This window comes from Strix uralensis, chromosome 21 (assembly GCF_047716275.1).
Source record: "Strix uralensis isolate ZFMK-TIS-50842 chromosome 21, bStrUra1, whole genome shotgun sequence".
Taxonomy (NCBI): Eukaryota; Metazoa; Chordata; class Aves; order Strigiformes; family Strigidae; genus Strix; species Strix uralensis.
Window position 1 is genome coordinate 4,053,464 of NC_133992.1, and position 16,239 is coordinate 4,069,702.

The window sequence follows — 16,239 nt, forward strand, 5'->3', positions numbered from 1 at the left end:
GTGGAGGCAGTGTGATTCCTATCATACCATTGTTGATTGCATAAAATATTCCCTTTGATTGCATAAAATATTCCCTGAATCCAACACGTTGCATTAAAATCTGGTGTCTGGGCCCTGTCTGATTCTGAACAGAGTAGCTGTTGGATTGCATTTCAGCGATCCTCAACCCAAGCCAAGTTCGGAGGAACTTGATTGGGATATCGGTGAGGGGTAAAAACCATGCAAACCTCTGCTGTGATTGATAGAGTTGTGCACAGTAAGGACAAATATGTACAACTACTTGCCCAAAATAGTAGGGCCTCGATTCAGCTGTAACTGGCAGACTTTTCAGCTCGACTTTCAAGAGACATTGTTTTTAGTTGACCTTCATGTGAGTAATTTGAAGAGCCAACACTGCTTTTCACAAGGAGAGTTTCAAGCAGTGGAATCTCCCATCATATGTAAAATTAGTAATTTTACTATATCATGAGTGATTAAACCTGACCCCCAGGGAGCCAAAAATAATGCTGTGTGCCTTCCTTGCCTAATTAACACAGAACAAATGTGAAAATGTGTACATTCCAGTAAATTGTGTGCTAATTGGCCTTAGAGAAAGACTAAGTATGAGGAAGAAATGGGCATATAATTTCAAACATATTTGAGAGGTTTTGCAGTCTGCTTGCAAATAGGAGAAAAAAAGTCGAAATTTGACAAAACCATTATTTGTTATGATTTATTCACTCAGCTCTAGTCTTGAACCTGGGAGTTATTGGCAGCTTCAGCTAAGATTCCTGCTGAGTATTTCTACTTATAATGACTGCATACAGCATGTAGCTCAATGCTATTTTTTTGGCATAATATCATAAATATCTATTTTAATTCTTGTCTCTATATGTGTATCTAGGGTTTGCTGCTTTTTTCCTTTTTCTTGTGAAAATACCTCTACATGCAGGACAATATCCTGCTCCCTTTACTTAGGAGAATACTCCACTCGAGTTCAACAGGAGGATTATTCTCCTTGGGTAGAAACCCCTCTGCCAGAAGGCCCGTACATCACTTAAGTACTGGCTTAAGCAGAGAATAAACGTCCATCTGTGCAGGGTAGAATTTCATCTGTTGTCAGGGAAGTTAGATCTGACCCACAGACTTAAGGAATCCCAGATTTACTCACTATTCCTAAAATCGCATCTCTTCCACTCTCTGTCCTTTATCACTCAGGACTCAAGAGTTTGTGTATCACATTTTCTTTATGCTTTTGCCATGTCTTGGAAATAAAACTGACAGAGCATGTAATTCATGCTCTAGAAGTAAATTCCATCTTTTCCTACTTTCGCTGTCTACTGTGAGTACAGAAAGCTGAGCGTTGGGCCTTTCCTTTGTAGCAAGAATACCCCAGAACTTGTTACTGGAGTTTCAGTCAGATGCATTGAAGTGTTGCGTTTTGGTCACAGTGAAGCCCTTTCTTTTCCAGTAATACTGTAAGAGATAGAAGGTCAAATGCATTCAAAATGAAATGGTGCAGTGCCATCAGATTGAAATGTTTCAATTATTTTCTTTGATGATTTCAGCCAAATCATAATGTCCCTAAGAAACACTGTGATTTCACAGAATTAGCTTTTTCCACTGGAAAAACTGGAACCTGCATTATTTAGCCTTAAAGAGCCTGCTCTTCCAGACTCGACGTGGGCAAAGTTCCCGGGGACTTTGGGGGAGTTGTCAAGTGGAGAAAACAGTGTCCCGGCAGCAGGACTCTTCCTGCTTTAGCTCTTATTTGAAGTTGAACAGGTTCACTTTAAATTTTTTAATTTTTTCTTTGATTTGCACTATCCTCTATGTGTTAAATTAGAATAGTAAGTTGCAGTACTTTAGCTCTGATCTTAAATTGTTTCTGCCGAGCAGGCACATATGCATAAGTGTCTTTTTTGCATCCCACTGAGTTCCTCGGGACATTTATGGGAGTTTATACCGTGGTATAGTTTGTTTCCTAGCTAACATTTTCCTCTTGGTTGTTGAGAGGCTTAATTGCTTTGAGGTCTTCTGTTAAAAACTTTGGAGATGTTGCCAGTAATTTGTGTCTTTCCTGTAAGTAGAGCTGTTGTGGAGGGAAGGTCTGCATGGCTGGAGAGGAGCTGCTCAGCTGTAGTTCTTGTTGACTTCTGGTGGGACTTTGTGGATATATCCAACATCTCTGAAAATGCCAGTTGTACATTCTTGAGTGTTTGCAAATTAGTAAGAAACGGAAAAAAAAATAAATCTCTCGGAAGCCTTGCAAGCATGCAAGGCTTTCTTGTTGAAAAATTTACTTTAATTAATTTTATCATGTATATTTTAAGTGTAAGTAGTCATAACAAACTCATACTAATAGGGTAATCTGCAAAAGCAGAAAGATTACAGTCCCAGGAAAACTCTCTTGCGTGATTGCTGTGAAAAGTTTATAGGAAGATAAGGTGTGACAGTCATTAATTTTGAGATGGAAGAAGGGGATGATGTGGGTTACTGGGTTTGTGACTGAATTTGGTGCAATTTAACTTGGTTCTACTGGACTTCTTCCGAGTGGAATAGTGGCCCGTAGATTCAGAGAGTGCTACTGCTAAGTCATTTCCACTTATTAAGTACTTAGAAAAATCCTTTTTGTTGCCATCAGGGGGAGCTTTTGAGATCTTTCAAGAGTGAAAAAAAAAATGTTAAAAAAAAAAAAAAAAAAGAAAGGAGAAAAAAAAAGAAACGTCCCAGCTCAGAAACAGAGATCTACAAACCAGCAAGCAGCCAGAACCTTACCTGTGGCTACAACTAAGCCAAGGAAACCAGGGGAGCAGAATTCCTTAGACTGAAAAATTAGCAATATTGAGAGAGGATTTTTTGACTCAATTCACCAATAAAATTAATAATTTTTTTTATTATTATTTGAAAAAAAAACAGGAGTCTTTGGAGCATTCAAAAGCCAAATCCTGCTCTGTTGCTACAGCTTCTGGAAGGCAAATGCTCTTCAAAAAGCTTCTCTCCTTTTAGCTCCTGATGATTCGATGGGGACCTTTGATGCAACATTTGGATTAGCTGCACACAACTGCACTGAGGGGGACCACAAAAGGGGGAGCCTGGCTGATTGCATAACTTTAAGAAAATAATAAGAGGAAAAGAAAGAATTAGAAAAAGAGAGAGAGTGAAAAAGAGAGAAAGAAAGAAAGAAAGAAAGCAATTAAAAAAATATCTGAGACTCAAGTTTCAAGACTCTTTATGTGCTGCAGAGGAGCATAAGGTTTACCAGCAAAGTGCAACGGGGAGTCTGAGAGGAGAAATAGCTTTCTCTTTTGCCAAGAAAAAAAAATAGGAATGTGTGTTTTGGACTGGACTGAGAAAGAAAGCTGGGGAGATTGCAAAAAGGGGGGTGCAGGATTTTTGTCACATTGATCCATTCATCTTGATTGTCTTCTTTAAAAAATAAATAAGAGGGGGGAAAGTGATAGGGGGAAAGAGGAAGAGAGGAAAAGAAGGGGGGAAAAAGAAAACAGCAAAAGTGTTTGAACCTCTGGAGCTATCTGCTCCTTCAAGCTGATTGATTAGTCATGATCCCTGCAGTTTTAATGGGAATCATTCAATTGGGAAGGTGGAGCACCCTAGAGTAGATTAGCATATTCTTGTTTACTCATCTTCTGAGGGGCTTTTTCTCTTTTCTTTCATTTTGTGGAGAAGAAGGGAGGGGGGGAGGTTGGGGGGAAGGAGGGGGTTGTGGCTTATGTTATAAAGGAGGCCAAAAAAATAAATAGATTAGAGCATCTTTTGGGGGGAGGGAAATCAGTGGGTCTGAGTCTTGGAGAAAGCTGGGGGGGGTTGTTTTGTTTTTTTGTTTTGTTTTGTGTGTGTGTGAGAGTGTGTGTGTGTTTTTTTTAAGAAGAAAAAAATAAAGGGAAGAAAATCCAGCAGAGAAAAGAAGAGAGAGAGGAATTCCAGCTGTGGAGGAATAGAGGAGAAGAAGACAGATAGAGGAGGAAGAACAGAGAAATACATTTCAACCAAGAAGGAGTTTTGATTTATTTCATTTTTATTTGTTTTAAGGGGAAAAAAAATCTATAAGCAGGAAAAAGAAAGAAAGAAAAAGAAAAAAAGAAAAGAAAAAGCAACTGAGAAGGGTTATAAAAAGAGCAAATACCAAGAAGGGTGAACAAGAGAAGAAAGTCAAGGCAAGGAGGAGCCCAAAGCTGGCAGATCGGGAGGATTTGCAGGGGAGAAGGGGGGGGAAGATTGGAAATGCAGCTCTGGAGTTTGCTGCTGCCTCTTGCGCTTCTCTGTACAGCCCTAGCCAGTGGACCCGAATGTGGGATGGACGAGCGCTCCCGCAGGGCACGAAGGGACACCAGGCAGAGCCGCCAGCTCCTCCACACTGCCCCGGGCACCTGTGCCACCAGGTTAGCCCGAGGAAGGCGCTCCACTGCGGGGCTGGAGCCGGGGCACGGCCCCCGCAGGAGGCAACAGCGGGAGGTAAAGGACGCCGAGGAGTCCCTTACCCCGAGCAGGGCGCTCTATTTCAGTGGACAAGGTGATCAGCTGCGGCTGAAGGCAGATATTGAGCTGCCCCGAGATGCCTTCACTTTGCAAGTGTGGCTGAAAGCTGAAGGAGGACAGAGATCTCCGGCTGTCATTGCAGGTAGGTAGTTCGTGGTGCCTGTGGCTGCAGCATCCCTTTTACGTTTCGGGAGCCGGCAGAGCAGCCAGCTGTAGGCGTGCGTGTGTGTAGTGTCTGTGTGTGTACGTTGAAATGTGCGTGTGTGCCTTGCAACGGACAGATGGATGGGAGTGCGTGTGTAAACACGCTCGCCTGCGCTTATTCTATAGATATTTGGTGAAATAACCGGAGCTCGGCAAACTGGCTGAAAGTATATGCTCTCAGAAAAAGTTATGTAAACTTTTGCATAGGGAAATGGCAGTAGCCTGGGTAGTTTCTTTATTTCTGTGTGTATGGATTAAGATGCAGACAGGAGAGAGAGCTCTTACAGTGGGTTTTTACCTAATTTTCAGGTTGGAAAACTGTAAATAGACCATTGGAAAGTAGCTTGTATGTATGTATGAAAAGAAACGTATGTGTCTAGTGTGTGGCTGCAAAGAAATGCATATCTAAGGTCCCTATACGATTTCCTTAGTTTTATTAGCTTTTGAGTGTACTTCACTGTTACCTTTTCAGATGCAATGTTAGCGTGTGGTTTCCAAAAAGCTATAAAGGAACTTTTGGCTATTGTGAAACCTCAAATGAATCAAATGAGTTTATAAAGTTCCCAACCCCTCGACACTCAGCTAGGGCTGGGACTAGCACTGCAGCTAGAGGATGTGTTGAGTATTTTTGTCTCCCCTTAGAAATGGCAAGTGTAACACAAATGATTGTAAGGTCAAATAGCCCTATAAAATCATTTAGTACTCAAAGCAGCTACCAGTCTAAGCTGTCTGAGCTGAACAATAATGCGGAATATTGCACTTTTCTTATTTAAATTTTATGAGCCCATCATGAATTTGGGTCCTTTTCCCCTGCGTTCACTCCCTCTCCCCCCTCCCCCCCGCCACCTCCCACCCTCTCCTCGCTTTAGTGATAAAGTGCAGCAAAGTTGTCGTGAAATTGGATACTTTTCGGAGGGTTACAAACCCTTATAAATGTCGCCACATCCATCTTTGCTCTGAAGGAAGTCATAGAAAATGGAAATGCCCTTAAAAAAAAAAAGAAAACAAGTCAAAGAGAAACGGGTTGGGGGGGGGGGGGGGAGGAAGACATGTTTTACAGTTCTTTTGGCAAGGAGATTCCCTGAAAGTACAAAGTTTCCATGTCCTAGGATGCCTTAAAGAGACAGGGAGGATTTCCCCTTTAACCGGAGTCACTTCCTACCAGAAGGCAGCGGATGCTTGTGCCGGTGGTACCACGGCTGCTCCCGCCAGCCCAGCTCGCCTCTGCCCTTCGATTTTCTCCATCTCCGCTGCCCCATCCCTGACCTGGGTGACTCTCCCCTTGTAAGAAAGTTGCTTTGTCCTAAGGAAAACAAAACCTAAGATGAACTCAGCAGTGTATTTCCTTAACTTTCCCCAATCCCATCTGCTCTGCTCACTTGTGGGGAGGGGGACAGTGTGTGTGTGGCTGCCGGGGTGGGCAGGAGGTGCTGGGCATGGGCTGGTCCCTTTTGCCTTTAGTAGGACAGGCAGTTGAGTCGTTCCATAGGTGAAATAGATTATTACTTGCTTTATTTCCCCTGGCTTTCTCATACTCCACTCTTCTTGGTTCCCAATCTTAACTTAAGCCCCAGGGCTCAAAGTGCCTCCCTTTCAAGTTAGGAAAGGCAGAATTTGGGTTTACACAGATCTCATCAGTGGCAAAACATGGTCAGTGTATTTTTTTAATGTGTTTAATCCAACATCTAAGACCCCGTGTCTGTCTTAGGTGCAAGTATCTCTAATTCACACAATAGGGAACCTAAACAAACACACACAAAGATCATCTGTAGTAAAATACTTTAATTGGATGGGGGAGGTTGGGTTGTTGCCTGTATATAACACTTGACCCATTTTATGCATGGATATAATATTCCACTGTGAAAAATGAAAAGAAATGCCCCAGTTTAGCACCGTAGAGCTTGCAGCTCAGCTCGGGAGGACTTTGTGATTTTTATTTTATTTTTAAGCTCCCCCTCCCCCTCCTCGCACGCACTCTTGAAGAGGAGCCAGGTTTGGCTCTGTGTGTAAACACCTGGAAGAGGTCCAAGAGGAACTCACTCGGAGTATCCTCCGCACACCACAGCCTCCCAGACCTGCAGCAAGCTTAGGGAGAGATTATGCTTCCCTCAATGAGGAAATCAAGGGTTCTGGCTGCCAAAACTCTTGGCTTTCTCATTTTCACTGTTTGGGGATGTGACAGACTCAGGAGCCCTGTTCTGCTGTTGAAGTTGCATCTGTAGGACCCCACTGAAATCAAGAGCCTTTCTGGGTGTTTGGTAGGGGTGGGGGGGGGACCAGGGACAGGGTCAAATTTGCTGACAGTGCCAGAAGTGAGTTTCTCCCCAACTTCTGTCCCAGTTGCAAAGTGGGAAACGGTGTGACTGTACAGATCTGGGGGAGAGCGCAGGATTGACTGGAAGACATCTCTCTTTTGGAGTCCTCCTTGTATCTTCATCTCCTTTCTGCCCCCCCCAACCTCTGCCTGTGTTGACTGCTCCCCTTCCATCCCTCCTTGCTGGCATGTAAGTAGTCACTGCAGGTCGTATAGGAGCCACATGTGTGCCTATAGGGGAGGCCTGTTGTGTCTGTTAAAAATCTCATGTAGGACCCAAGTTGTTATCAGCTTCTACGCCTGAGCCCTGATATAACAGAGCTCTTCTGCTAATCCAGGCTACAGGAGTTTCTGTTTCTGTCTGGAGCCAACTCTCCTTACGTCACCCTCTGCTGCAGTATTCAATTTGTTTTCATAAATGGCTAATTTTACAGCGCTGTTAAGTGGGTTCGTCATTGTGCCGGGCCATGCCCTGTCTCTGATGATAGGCAGTCCTTGGTGCCAGGCTCTGCCAATTTTCACGCTGGTTGGCAGTGATGTTATTGCTGCCCTGTTTGACTTCACTGATATCTGTTTTGGCATTTGTCAGGGGAAGCTGTTGGGAAAGTAGAAGTCTGACCCATTGATCTGTGTTACGCAAAAGCTCAGAAGCATTTTCGGAGCTGGGCTGTGCTTCTTTTGCGCAGCTCCCGCGGTGCGGCTCTCCAGCAGAGCCAGCTCTCAGCTCCTGCGTTCTTGCCTCCTTCTCCGGGCCACATAGTTCTTGGACAAACACTCCTTGGATGCGCGTACCTACCACACAGCACAGTACATCCCTCTTACAAACACACACATGTGCACATGGTATTAATCATGCAAGTTTGTGCACTTTCCCCTGTAGAGTCTTTGAATGCATCTCTAGTTGTGAAGGAAGGAGTTAAGGTCCAGACTCTAGTCAAGTTAGGTAATACACATGCCATGCAAAATAAGACGCTTCAAAGCACCGTTGACCTTGCTTCTGTTGTAATCAAAGGTATTTCAGTTCTTCTGTGGAAATGCAACTCCATCCTAAGAAACAGGATCCTCCCGAGTCCCTGTCAGTGCGTTTTCTGGTTATATGGCTCGGGAGCAGGATAGCTCATGTTTTCGTAGGAATGAGATGTTGACTCTTTACTGGCTGGGAGCTGAGAGGAACGGGATGAATGATCGGTAGCGGGAACCAGAGTAAGAAGGCGTGCCTGCTCTGAAGAGTGAAAGTTATTTGTGTTTTGTTTTGGTTTTTTTTTCCCTTCCCGGTTTCATTCTCCTCTGTCTCTCTATTCCTCTGCCTGCCAACAGAGAGCATGATCCCAACTTAATAAAGCTTCATATGTAAGGGAGTGCCTATGTTTTCCCAACTTCAGTCCTTGATGAACATAAAACTGCAGCAGAATCCAAAGGGAAAGAAATGCCAAAATCAGCACAGTGGAGCTCACTTAAAGCCACAGCTCTTGTGTGTAAGAGACTGAGAAACATCTGTGTCGGGGTCCAATAAGTGGGCAATTATAAAGATACGTAATTGTCACTGCATCCGTCTGTTCCCTCCACAGGGTTTAAGAATATATGTTTACTTTTGGGGGTTAGTTTGATTCACTTCTGAAGTTTTGGAGCCTGATATTGATTTAATACACTTGGGGTAGAATCAGTGAAGTGAGTCCTGTCCCTGGAGCTGATCCTTGTAGCGGGTATGTTGGGAGCTTGAGGACGTTTTCAAGAGGAGCTTGCTCTGAATTTCACTGGTATTAAAATAATATGTAGATAATGCAGCATTTTCTTATCTTCAACAGCCTGTTGTCTTTTAATTGCATGAATTTTCTTGGTTTGATCTGTAACGAAGTACTAGAATGAAGGACTGGAGCACAAGTCAAACACAGAGCTTGTAGTTCTGTTGTTTAATTAGCGCTGGCACGTCCCAGGGTGATGGGCATGATGGGTGGAGTGGCGTAACGGCTGGACCGAAGTGACAGGAGCTTGGACACCTGCCCAGATGCTCCGCCAGGGTGACAAGCCTCCAACACACCACTGCTGAAGGCTACAGGTAGCTGTGTGGTTTTGGCTTCCCTGTAGATAGGTTCAAATGATTAGCCACTTCATGACGATGGATCTGGATAAGGCTTGACTAATAGGCCACTGAAAAAGTACAGCATAGCTTATCATTTACTAAATATTTACATTTGAACAGCACATTTCCTTCAGCCTGCGGAAGCCGGGACAACAGGCAGAAACTGGAAAAGAAAAAGAAGTTTTCTTTCCATAAGATTTCCAATTTTAACCAATCTCATTCTTTTGACCAGCTACACACTAGAGTCAGAACAGCACAGTTAGAAGAAAGTTGTTTTTTTTCTTCTTAAAGTACTTACATGTAGGCTGCTCTAATTAATAAAAAGGTAATAAAAGAAAGAGGAAAATTTGACTCTCTGTGCATGAAGGATGGCAAATTTGGATTCCTAAATGATGTATGGCTGTCTCCTGTAGGCACGGAGATGTGTCCCAGGCTGAGCTCACCTCTCCAAGCTTCATTTCGGCCTGATTTATTTCAAGCCAGCCTGTTTCAGTTAGAAAAACTCGTGCGAGGAAGAAATCAAGCTGAGGGGATGGTGTTTGGAGAGAGAACAGGAGCAGGGCTTTCCTCAGGGATTTGTGGAGACATCTGGAGAAGCGCAGAGCAGAACTGCAGCAGGCAGGCCTCAGTGGTGAGGGCGAGAAGAAGCCCTTGGAGAGCCTTCGCACGCTAAGCCATCACAGAAAGACAGATCTGGTCGGTGATTTGGATGCCTTAAAGTTATTGCATCAGGTTGAAGCTGCTCTCTGGGTCCCCACGTCGCCTCCCCACGAGGTGCCAGGGGAGCGTTGCAGATGGCCAAGGGGATCCTGAGGCCATGGCTATGCCGAGCGGAGGTGGAGATGCCCACCATCAGCACCAGCCACACGTGGCATAGTGAGGGATGCACTTTTCAATCCCAAATCCCAGAGGTCAGACTGAGCACTGCAGCGGCTGGAAGGGGTGACGCTAACCCTGACCCTCCCACAAAGGTACGTGCCACTCACCTTTCTCACGAAGGATGGGACAATTCTCTGTTTTCAAAGCGGGCCCAGGAGTTTGCTGATGCTGCTGCATGAGCTTCGTGTGTTCGTCAGCCTTTGCCAAGGGCGGGAGAGATCCTCGGTTGGGTGCGTCCAACAGCAAAGAGCCGAACCGCTGGCAGACACCTCCCTGGTGACTGGGGCCCGACCCCAGTTAAACACAGGCGGGTCATGCCAGGTGGGTGGAGCAGGGATTTTTGGTGGAGAAATGCCTTCTCTGGAGACCAGGTCTGGCTCCGTCAGGACGTAGGTGCCAAACTCCTCAGGTCTGTCACAAGAGAGGTGCAGCCATGACGCCTGCCCGAGCAGCTTTAACACAGAAATACTGCAGGACCAATGGGGTTTAGGTGCTCTCAAGACCATGGGATTAGCTGAGCGCTTTCACCTTGGATTTTCATTGCTCATGCTGACCTGAGCCAGAAAAAAGAGCCAAAATATAGTGGCTTTTTTCAAAAAGACATATTGAAAAAACAAAAATAAACCCTTCCATGACTTGGGTCAGCTGAAATGTTCCCATATAATAGTTTTGCTTCCAATTTTAGCCCTTGTTTTTTCAGCTCCCCTTTTCTTTTCTCTGATAGAAATTATAGGAGCAGAAGCAGAGAAGGGACCACCTGGGTTGCCAAATTCAGTCCCCTGCAGCATCAGTGATATAACAGCAGATAATTAGTCCAAACATTCACAGAATATCCACTTCGTAGGTTCTGATACAGCACAGGCCACAGAAAATTTCCCAGTGCTCTACTATAAACCAAAGATCTTTAGCTAAGACCAAGAGTCACCGCTATAACGTAAGACAGGAAAAGAGAAGGACAGATTGACAACATCTTAAGTACCTAAAATCCAAAGCATTGGTTTAGAAAAGTGTTAAATATGAGAAAGAAAAACATTTGCTGGTAAAAGATATCAGCTTTCTTATTTTCAGAAAGTTAAAAAAGAATCAGGTGTTTTGACAGTTATGAAACTTCTATTGAAATTTTAAGTTAGAATATTTGCCAGAACTGATCCTTTCCCACAGATAGACTGTTTTGATTAATTTCCCTTTTTCCTGAGAAAAATATTTTATCAAATATTTCCCACCCTTTTCTGGTCTTAGTCTGTGTGGCAGTTCCTACATCCCGTCATAGTAAGAATGAATGCGTTCACTTTACTACATTTTTACTTCTTCCAATCTTGTATTCCAGATTATTCTGAAAATGTTTGTTTGAGAAAACCCCTGTACATTTTTCTTTGAACTATATCAGCTAGTCTAATATCATCTTTCTTCTTCATTTAACCTCCTCTCTCCACACTACTAAATTTTTCATCTAATACTGCCTTTACGTGATCAGTATATATTACTCTTCTTATTTCAAATATGCAAAATATATTGGACTTTCCTATTTCCTAGGATCTGGACATTTACTTCATGCATTGTTCTGGGCACAGAACAATTGACTGTGCTGTCCTTTTTGTTTGTTTATTTTCCCCCAAAATGGGACTTCTAAAGATGAAGGTGTACTTTTCTTCTGACCTTATACTTACATTGCTCCATGGGTATTTCCCTACCTTGGGGTAGCTGACATCTGGATATGATTCTTAGTTTTATTTCAGCTTTCAGTGGAGAAGAAACGCTTGATTGTTCTGTTAATTTCTGCTTGTCCCTACATTTCTCTTCATTTTCCTTGGTGTGAGCATGCATGCACACACACACACAATTTCCAAAGCACCTTTGATTTTTTTCCCAGATCAATAGAGCATTTAAACTCCAATGATCAAGGAAGAGCAGCTTGTTTATTTCCCCACATATTCTGACACAAGTGGCAGATCTTGTAAACTGCTTTGATTTGATGTTAGTGCCTATTATAAAGTTTACTCTCCCCAGAGCCATCCATGAAGTCAAAGTACTCTTACTCTGAACATAAGCAGAGCAGAACTGAAAAGGTGAGTTAAAAAGAGAACAAGAGTGAATGTATTACCCCAGAATTTTGCTTTCTGCGATCCTTGCTCATAGTGATCAGAATAATTTTCTTAGTTTACAACTGTTCAACATCCATAAGGTTGCCAGCACCAAGTGAGGGTGCAGTATGTATCACAGTTAAAACTGTGAACAAATATAAATCAGATTATCCCTTGATGAGAATGGGGCTGGATTCATGATGTTAGATTTATGCAGGCAGCATGGATTTGATCCTAAACCTGTTCAAGATCATGAAAAAATACCATTAGCCTTGTCTGTCTCTGACGTAGGCTCTGATTTCAGAAAGTCTTCTGCATCCCTCCTCTACAGCCTGGACCCTTCCATGGTCCTTGTTAACATCCTTTATTTTGCTGTCCTTTCTTGCTTTGGACACAAGAGAAGAAAAATTGTGAAGCCCTAACGTCAGAGAAGTTGGCCAGGGGAAGTGGACGTGTTTATTTTCGTGGTTTTTGCTATACTCCAAATTCTACTTTGGCCTCTGTCTCTTTCAACCTTTCTCTTCTTTTTTTTTGTTTGTTTTTTTTTTTTTTTTTTTCCAGTGTTAAAGAGAGCACTTATTCAAAACACGCTGTCCAGTTTTCTGTTTTGCTGGGTGATGTAAGTGTGTAACTTTCCCGTCCAATCTCTCCACCCTCTCTTATCACCATCATAGTCTCAGTTCTTTCTCTACTATCTGGTGTCCTTGATTCCCCCGCCTTTCCCTTCTTCCTGCTCCACACAGTTGCTGGTTTCCTCCTTCCTAGCAAGCGTGTGCCGTGGGTAACCCTACACTCCCCGTCATTTTCATCTTCTTGTGCCGCAGGAGGGTGGTGTCCCCTCCTTGCAGACCGAGGGTGGCCACCAGCTTGGTGGCTTCAGCCAACTCGTGTTGGAAGCGCTGTGGGAACAGAGGGTAAGCAGGCTGTGTGTTTGTGTGCTTAGGCATATGCTCATGCATATTTCCGGGAATTATCGATATTGTTCTGTTTAATATCCATCCTAGTGGTACACAAACAAGGAGCGAGCGGTTGTTCTCACAAAGAGGGAGTGAGAGTGAAGTGAAACTGAGAAGCATCTGGAATGGGCCTGGTGAAGCAGCATCTGTGAGATATGATACCAGCTCATGAAAGCAAAACATTTCTGTGTTAGAGAAGAAAACCACTCTGTTCCTTGCTGATCCACTCCTGGGGTCTGGTAGGCTTTCCTTGAGTCTTCCTTTTGAGTGATACTTAGGACTCTTTTATCTCTTCTCCTTCCTCCCTTCTGCTGTGTTTTTCCTCCTTTTCCTTATCTAATTTATTGTCTCTTTATTTGCTTTAAATCACTTTCCCATATGGATTTCTCTCCTCTGACCCATCCTCCCCTCCCTCATCTGATTCCCAGGAGCTTTCTGTCGTCATGGAATTGGGAGAAGAGCAGCCCTGCTCCTGACACCGAGCATCAGCTGCAGGCTCCCTTCCTCCTTCGTCTTCTCCCTTGCCTATTCTCTGCTGTTAGTGTTGGAGGCATACTCACAAAGATCATCCACTGAATTGAGGAAAGAGATCTTATCACCATTATTTGTTTTATTTAAGACAAGGAAAGAAATGGAAAGGAAAGGCCTTCACTGTTACCAGTGTTACTTAGTTTTGAATGTAGGGGGTTTTTTTCTCATGTACTAGTGTATCCTAGTACTGTTATTTTCCTTTATCATTGCAGTAAGATAGTGGTTTTGTAGTCCTGATAAATAACTCAAAACATCCTGCTGATGGCAGTGATAAGTTTCTCAGATGTGAGAGAACATTGACCTTAAAATCAGGGAAACTGAGGAACAGAGGGATGCTCTGATTTGTCCAAGATGTGGTGGTGTGTTGGTGACAGAGATAGAAACAGAGCCCAGCAGGCTTGGCCTTTTGTTAAACTTTTTTTTTTTAGGGGCAATGGCAGTTATTCCTCAGCCTAGGTGGTTGTCCATGTGAAATCAGCACACCTTAATTTGTGTAGGATGTTTCCTTGTAGCTGCTGATGGTTCTTCGCTGTGTAATTGCTGTACTGAGCTAATGGTGGTGATGAAGTCTCTTACCTGGTGTCACCCTGTTGAAAGCACTGGCAGCATGGGGAATGGGTGAAGAAGGCAGTTGCCATTTGTGACATGAGCTCTTCGGAGGTGACAGAAAATCAGATGGTCTGGAATTAATATCTCTGAACCAGACATGCTGGTGATGTTTGAATCACCACGAATTACTGTATTTCTCAAATGGAACAGCATATGTAGCCCATAATGGGAGAGAAAAGCAAATATCACCGAAGCCCCTTAGTTCAGAGTACTCTTATTTAAATTGGAATACTTTGATATTTTGATACATCTGCACATTGATTAATATATTGACTTGCCGAAACAGCTTGTAAAATATGTAAGTCATAACTGCTTATCTTCCTAGGAAATGCTGAAAATCTGTCTCCGGATATCTCAGATTATTAATTAAGGGTCAAAGCAACTCATTTACCCTATAGTTAAATACAGACCAGGTGAGAGGTTGCAGCAGGGGCTTTGCACACAGCATGTTAGTGCCGCAGACTGTTTTGGAGAGGGATCATCATCTAGTGCACGCCCTCATGGCTAATTGACCAGTGTTTCTGTCAGGAGCGTCAACAGGGAGGCTGTACATCATACAATCCACACGATTTTGTTCTGAATTCAGCAGCATCTGTGTTTGTAAAGTCTGAGGTGCTAAGGTTGAAATCTGGAGCTCGCATTACTACTGTCTTACATTGCATCTGTCTTGCGGATAAACAGAGCAGCCTCTCTGAGGTCAAAACAGCACCTTTCACCAGTGATAATTTAATGAGAATTATTTTCAGCATAAACTAGACAAGAATTGGAAGCCTCCTGTGCTCATGAATGGAGATGTTCAGGGGAAAAAGGAGTACTGGGAGAAAAAGCAAATGTTAGCTAAATGCATTACGCACACGATTTTGAAACATGTACTTGGCAGAGGGAAGGGTGAGCAGTACAAGCCAGATTCTGCTGTTGAACACACCAATGTAAACCTAGAGTAACTCCTTTGGAGAGGAAATCAGGGGGGCTGCTCCAGACTGCTGAACATGTAGAATTTGGGGCAGAGACAGAGTGCATGCAATGGGGAAAATGAACAAGCTGAGAAGTGGATGTCATGGAGAACAACCTCCAACCACCGTCACTGCTGTTGATGGTTTAATTTGGGTGTGTAATGGTTATGGTGATGCAGTGGGAAACATTTGTACAATGTGGGGTTGTTTTTACTTTTTGGAGCATTTTCTGCATATACCTATGGTAATCCCTCTAGACTGTGAAATTAGGCCATATACCAGTTTTACAGTGAGCCCTTTGTGTTTCCGACAACAAACACTTCTGAACTCTACTCTTCAGTCTTGTGGCCCTAAACTCTGTCACCCCCTCCCATACTGTCCCATCTCCAGCAATAATATCCCCTCCTCTGTTTATAAACAAACACCCTCAGAGGAAGTTCACAGGAAGAAAAGTTAGTTAATGAAAATCAACCATGCGCTCAGGTCCAGGCAGTGGGTTGGAGCCAGCAGGGTTGCTGGATGTTTCCTACTCTGCATCTGCTTGTAGGAGTTTCTTTGATGAGATGTTTGCCTGTCTGTCTAACCATGCGTCTTTCTCTTCTTTTCCCTCCGTCACGGAAAATATGAAAAAAGAGGGAGTAAAATTCTAGTCTCAATTTGCTATAAAATCAGCGTGGACAGTATTTGGGAACGCCGAGCAGGAAGACTAGCTTCAATGAACTTGTAGAATTTTTTCTTGATAAATCCACTGATTTTTTTTTTTTTTTTTTTAAACACTGAAATCTAGATTCTGGCTCCTGGCAAAACTGTTGCTCTTGAGTTGCGCAAAGGCTGTAAAAGGACTAAAATAGCCCAAAGGATAATTGTCCTACTATAGTCTGGGCACGAGGCTGATACATCTGATGTTGCACATCACTCTCACAGAACCACCAGCTTAAGGCGGTAGGAGTGAGCAGGACCCAAGGAAGTAGATACCATGGGACAGTGTAGTCACCATGAGCTCTGGAGCAAGGGACAGATGGGCACGGTAATGGTGCTGTCAGCTGGAAAACACAAAATGCTTTAATTTGCTCCAGAGATCCACAAAACCCCTTACAGCACAGGGTGAACCCAAGAAAAAGTCCATTTTCTTGTGACTGCTCCTGGGTTGTGC

At 43.5% G+C, this 16,239-nt stretch overlaps 1 protein-coding gene across 1 annotated transcript in view; it reads left to right on the plus strand.

Annotated features, from left to right (window-relative positions):
* Positions 1–3,779: 3,779 nt before the first annotated feature.
* PAPPA (pappalysin 1) overlaps positions 3,780–16,239 on the plus strand; it is a 183,306-nt gene continuing 170,846 nt past the window's right edge. Inside the window, exon 1 of the mRNA XM_074891148.1 lies at positions 3,780–4,621. Coding sequence (XP_074747249.1) covers positions 4,225–4,621 — 397 coding nt within the window. The 5' untranslated portion in view covers positions 3,780–4,224. The remainder of the gene's footprint in view (positions 4,622–16,239) is intronic.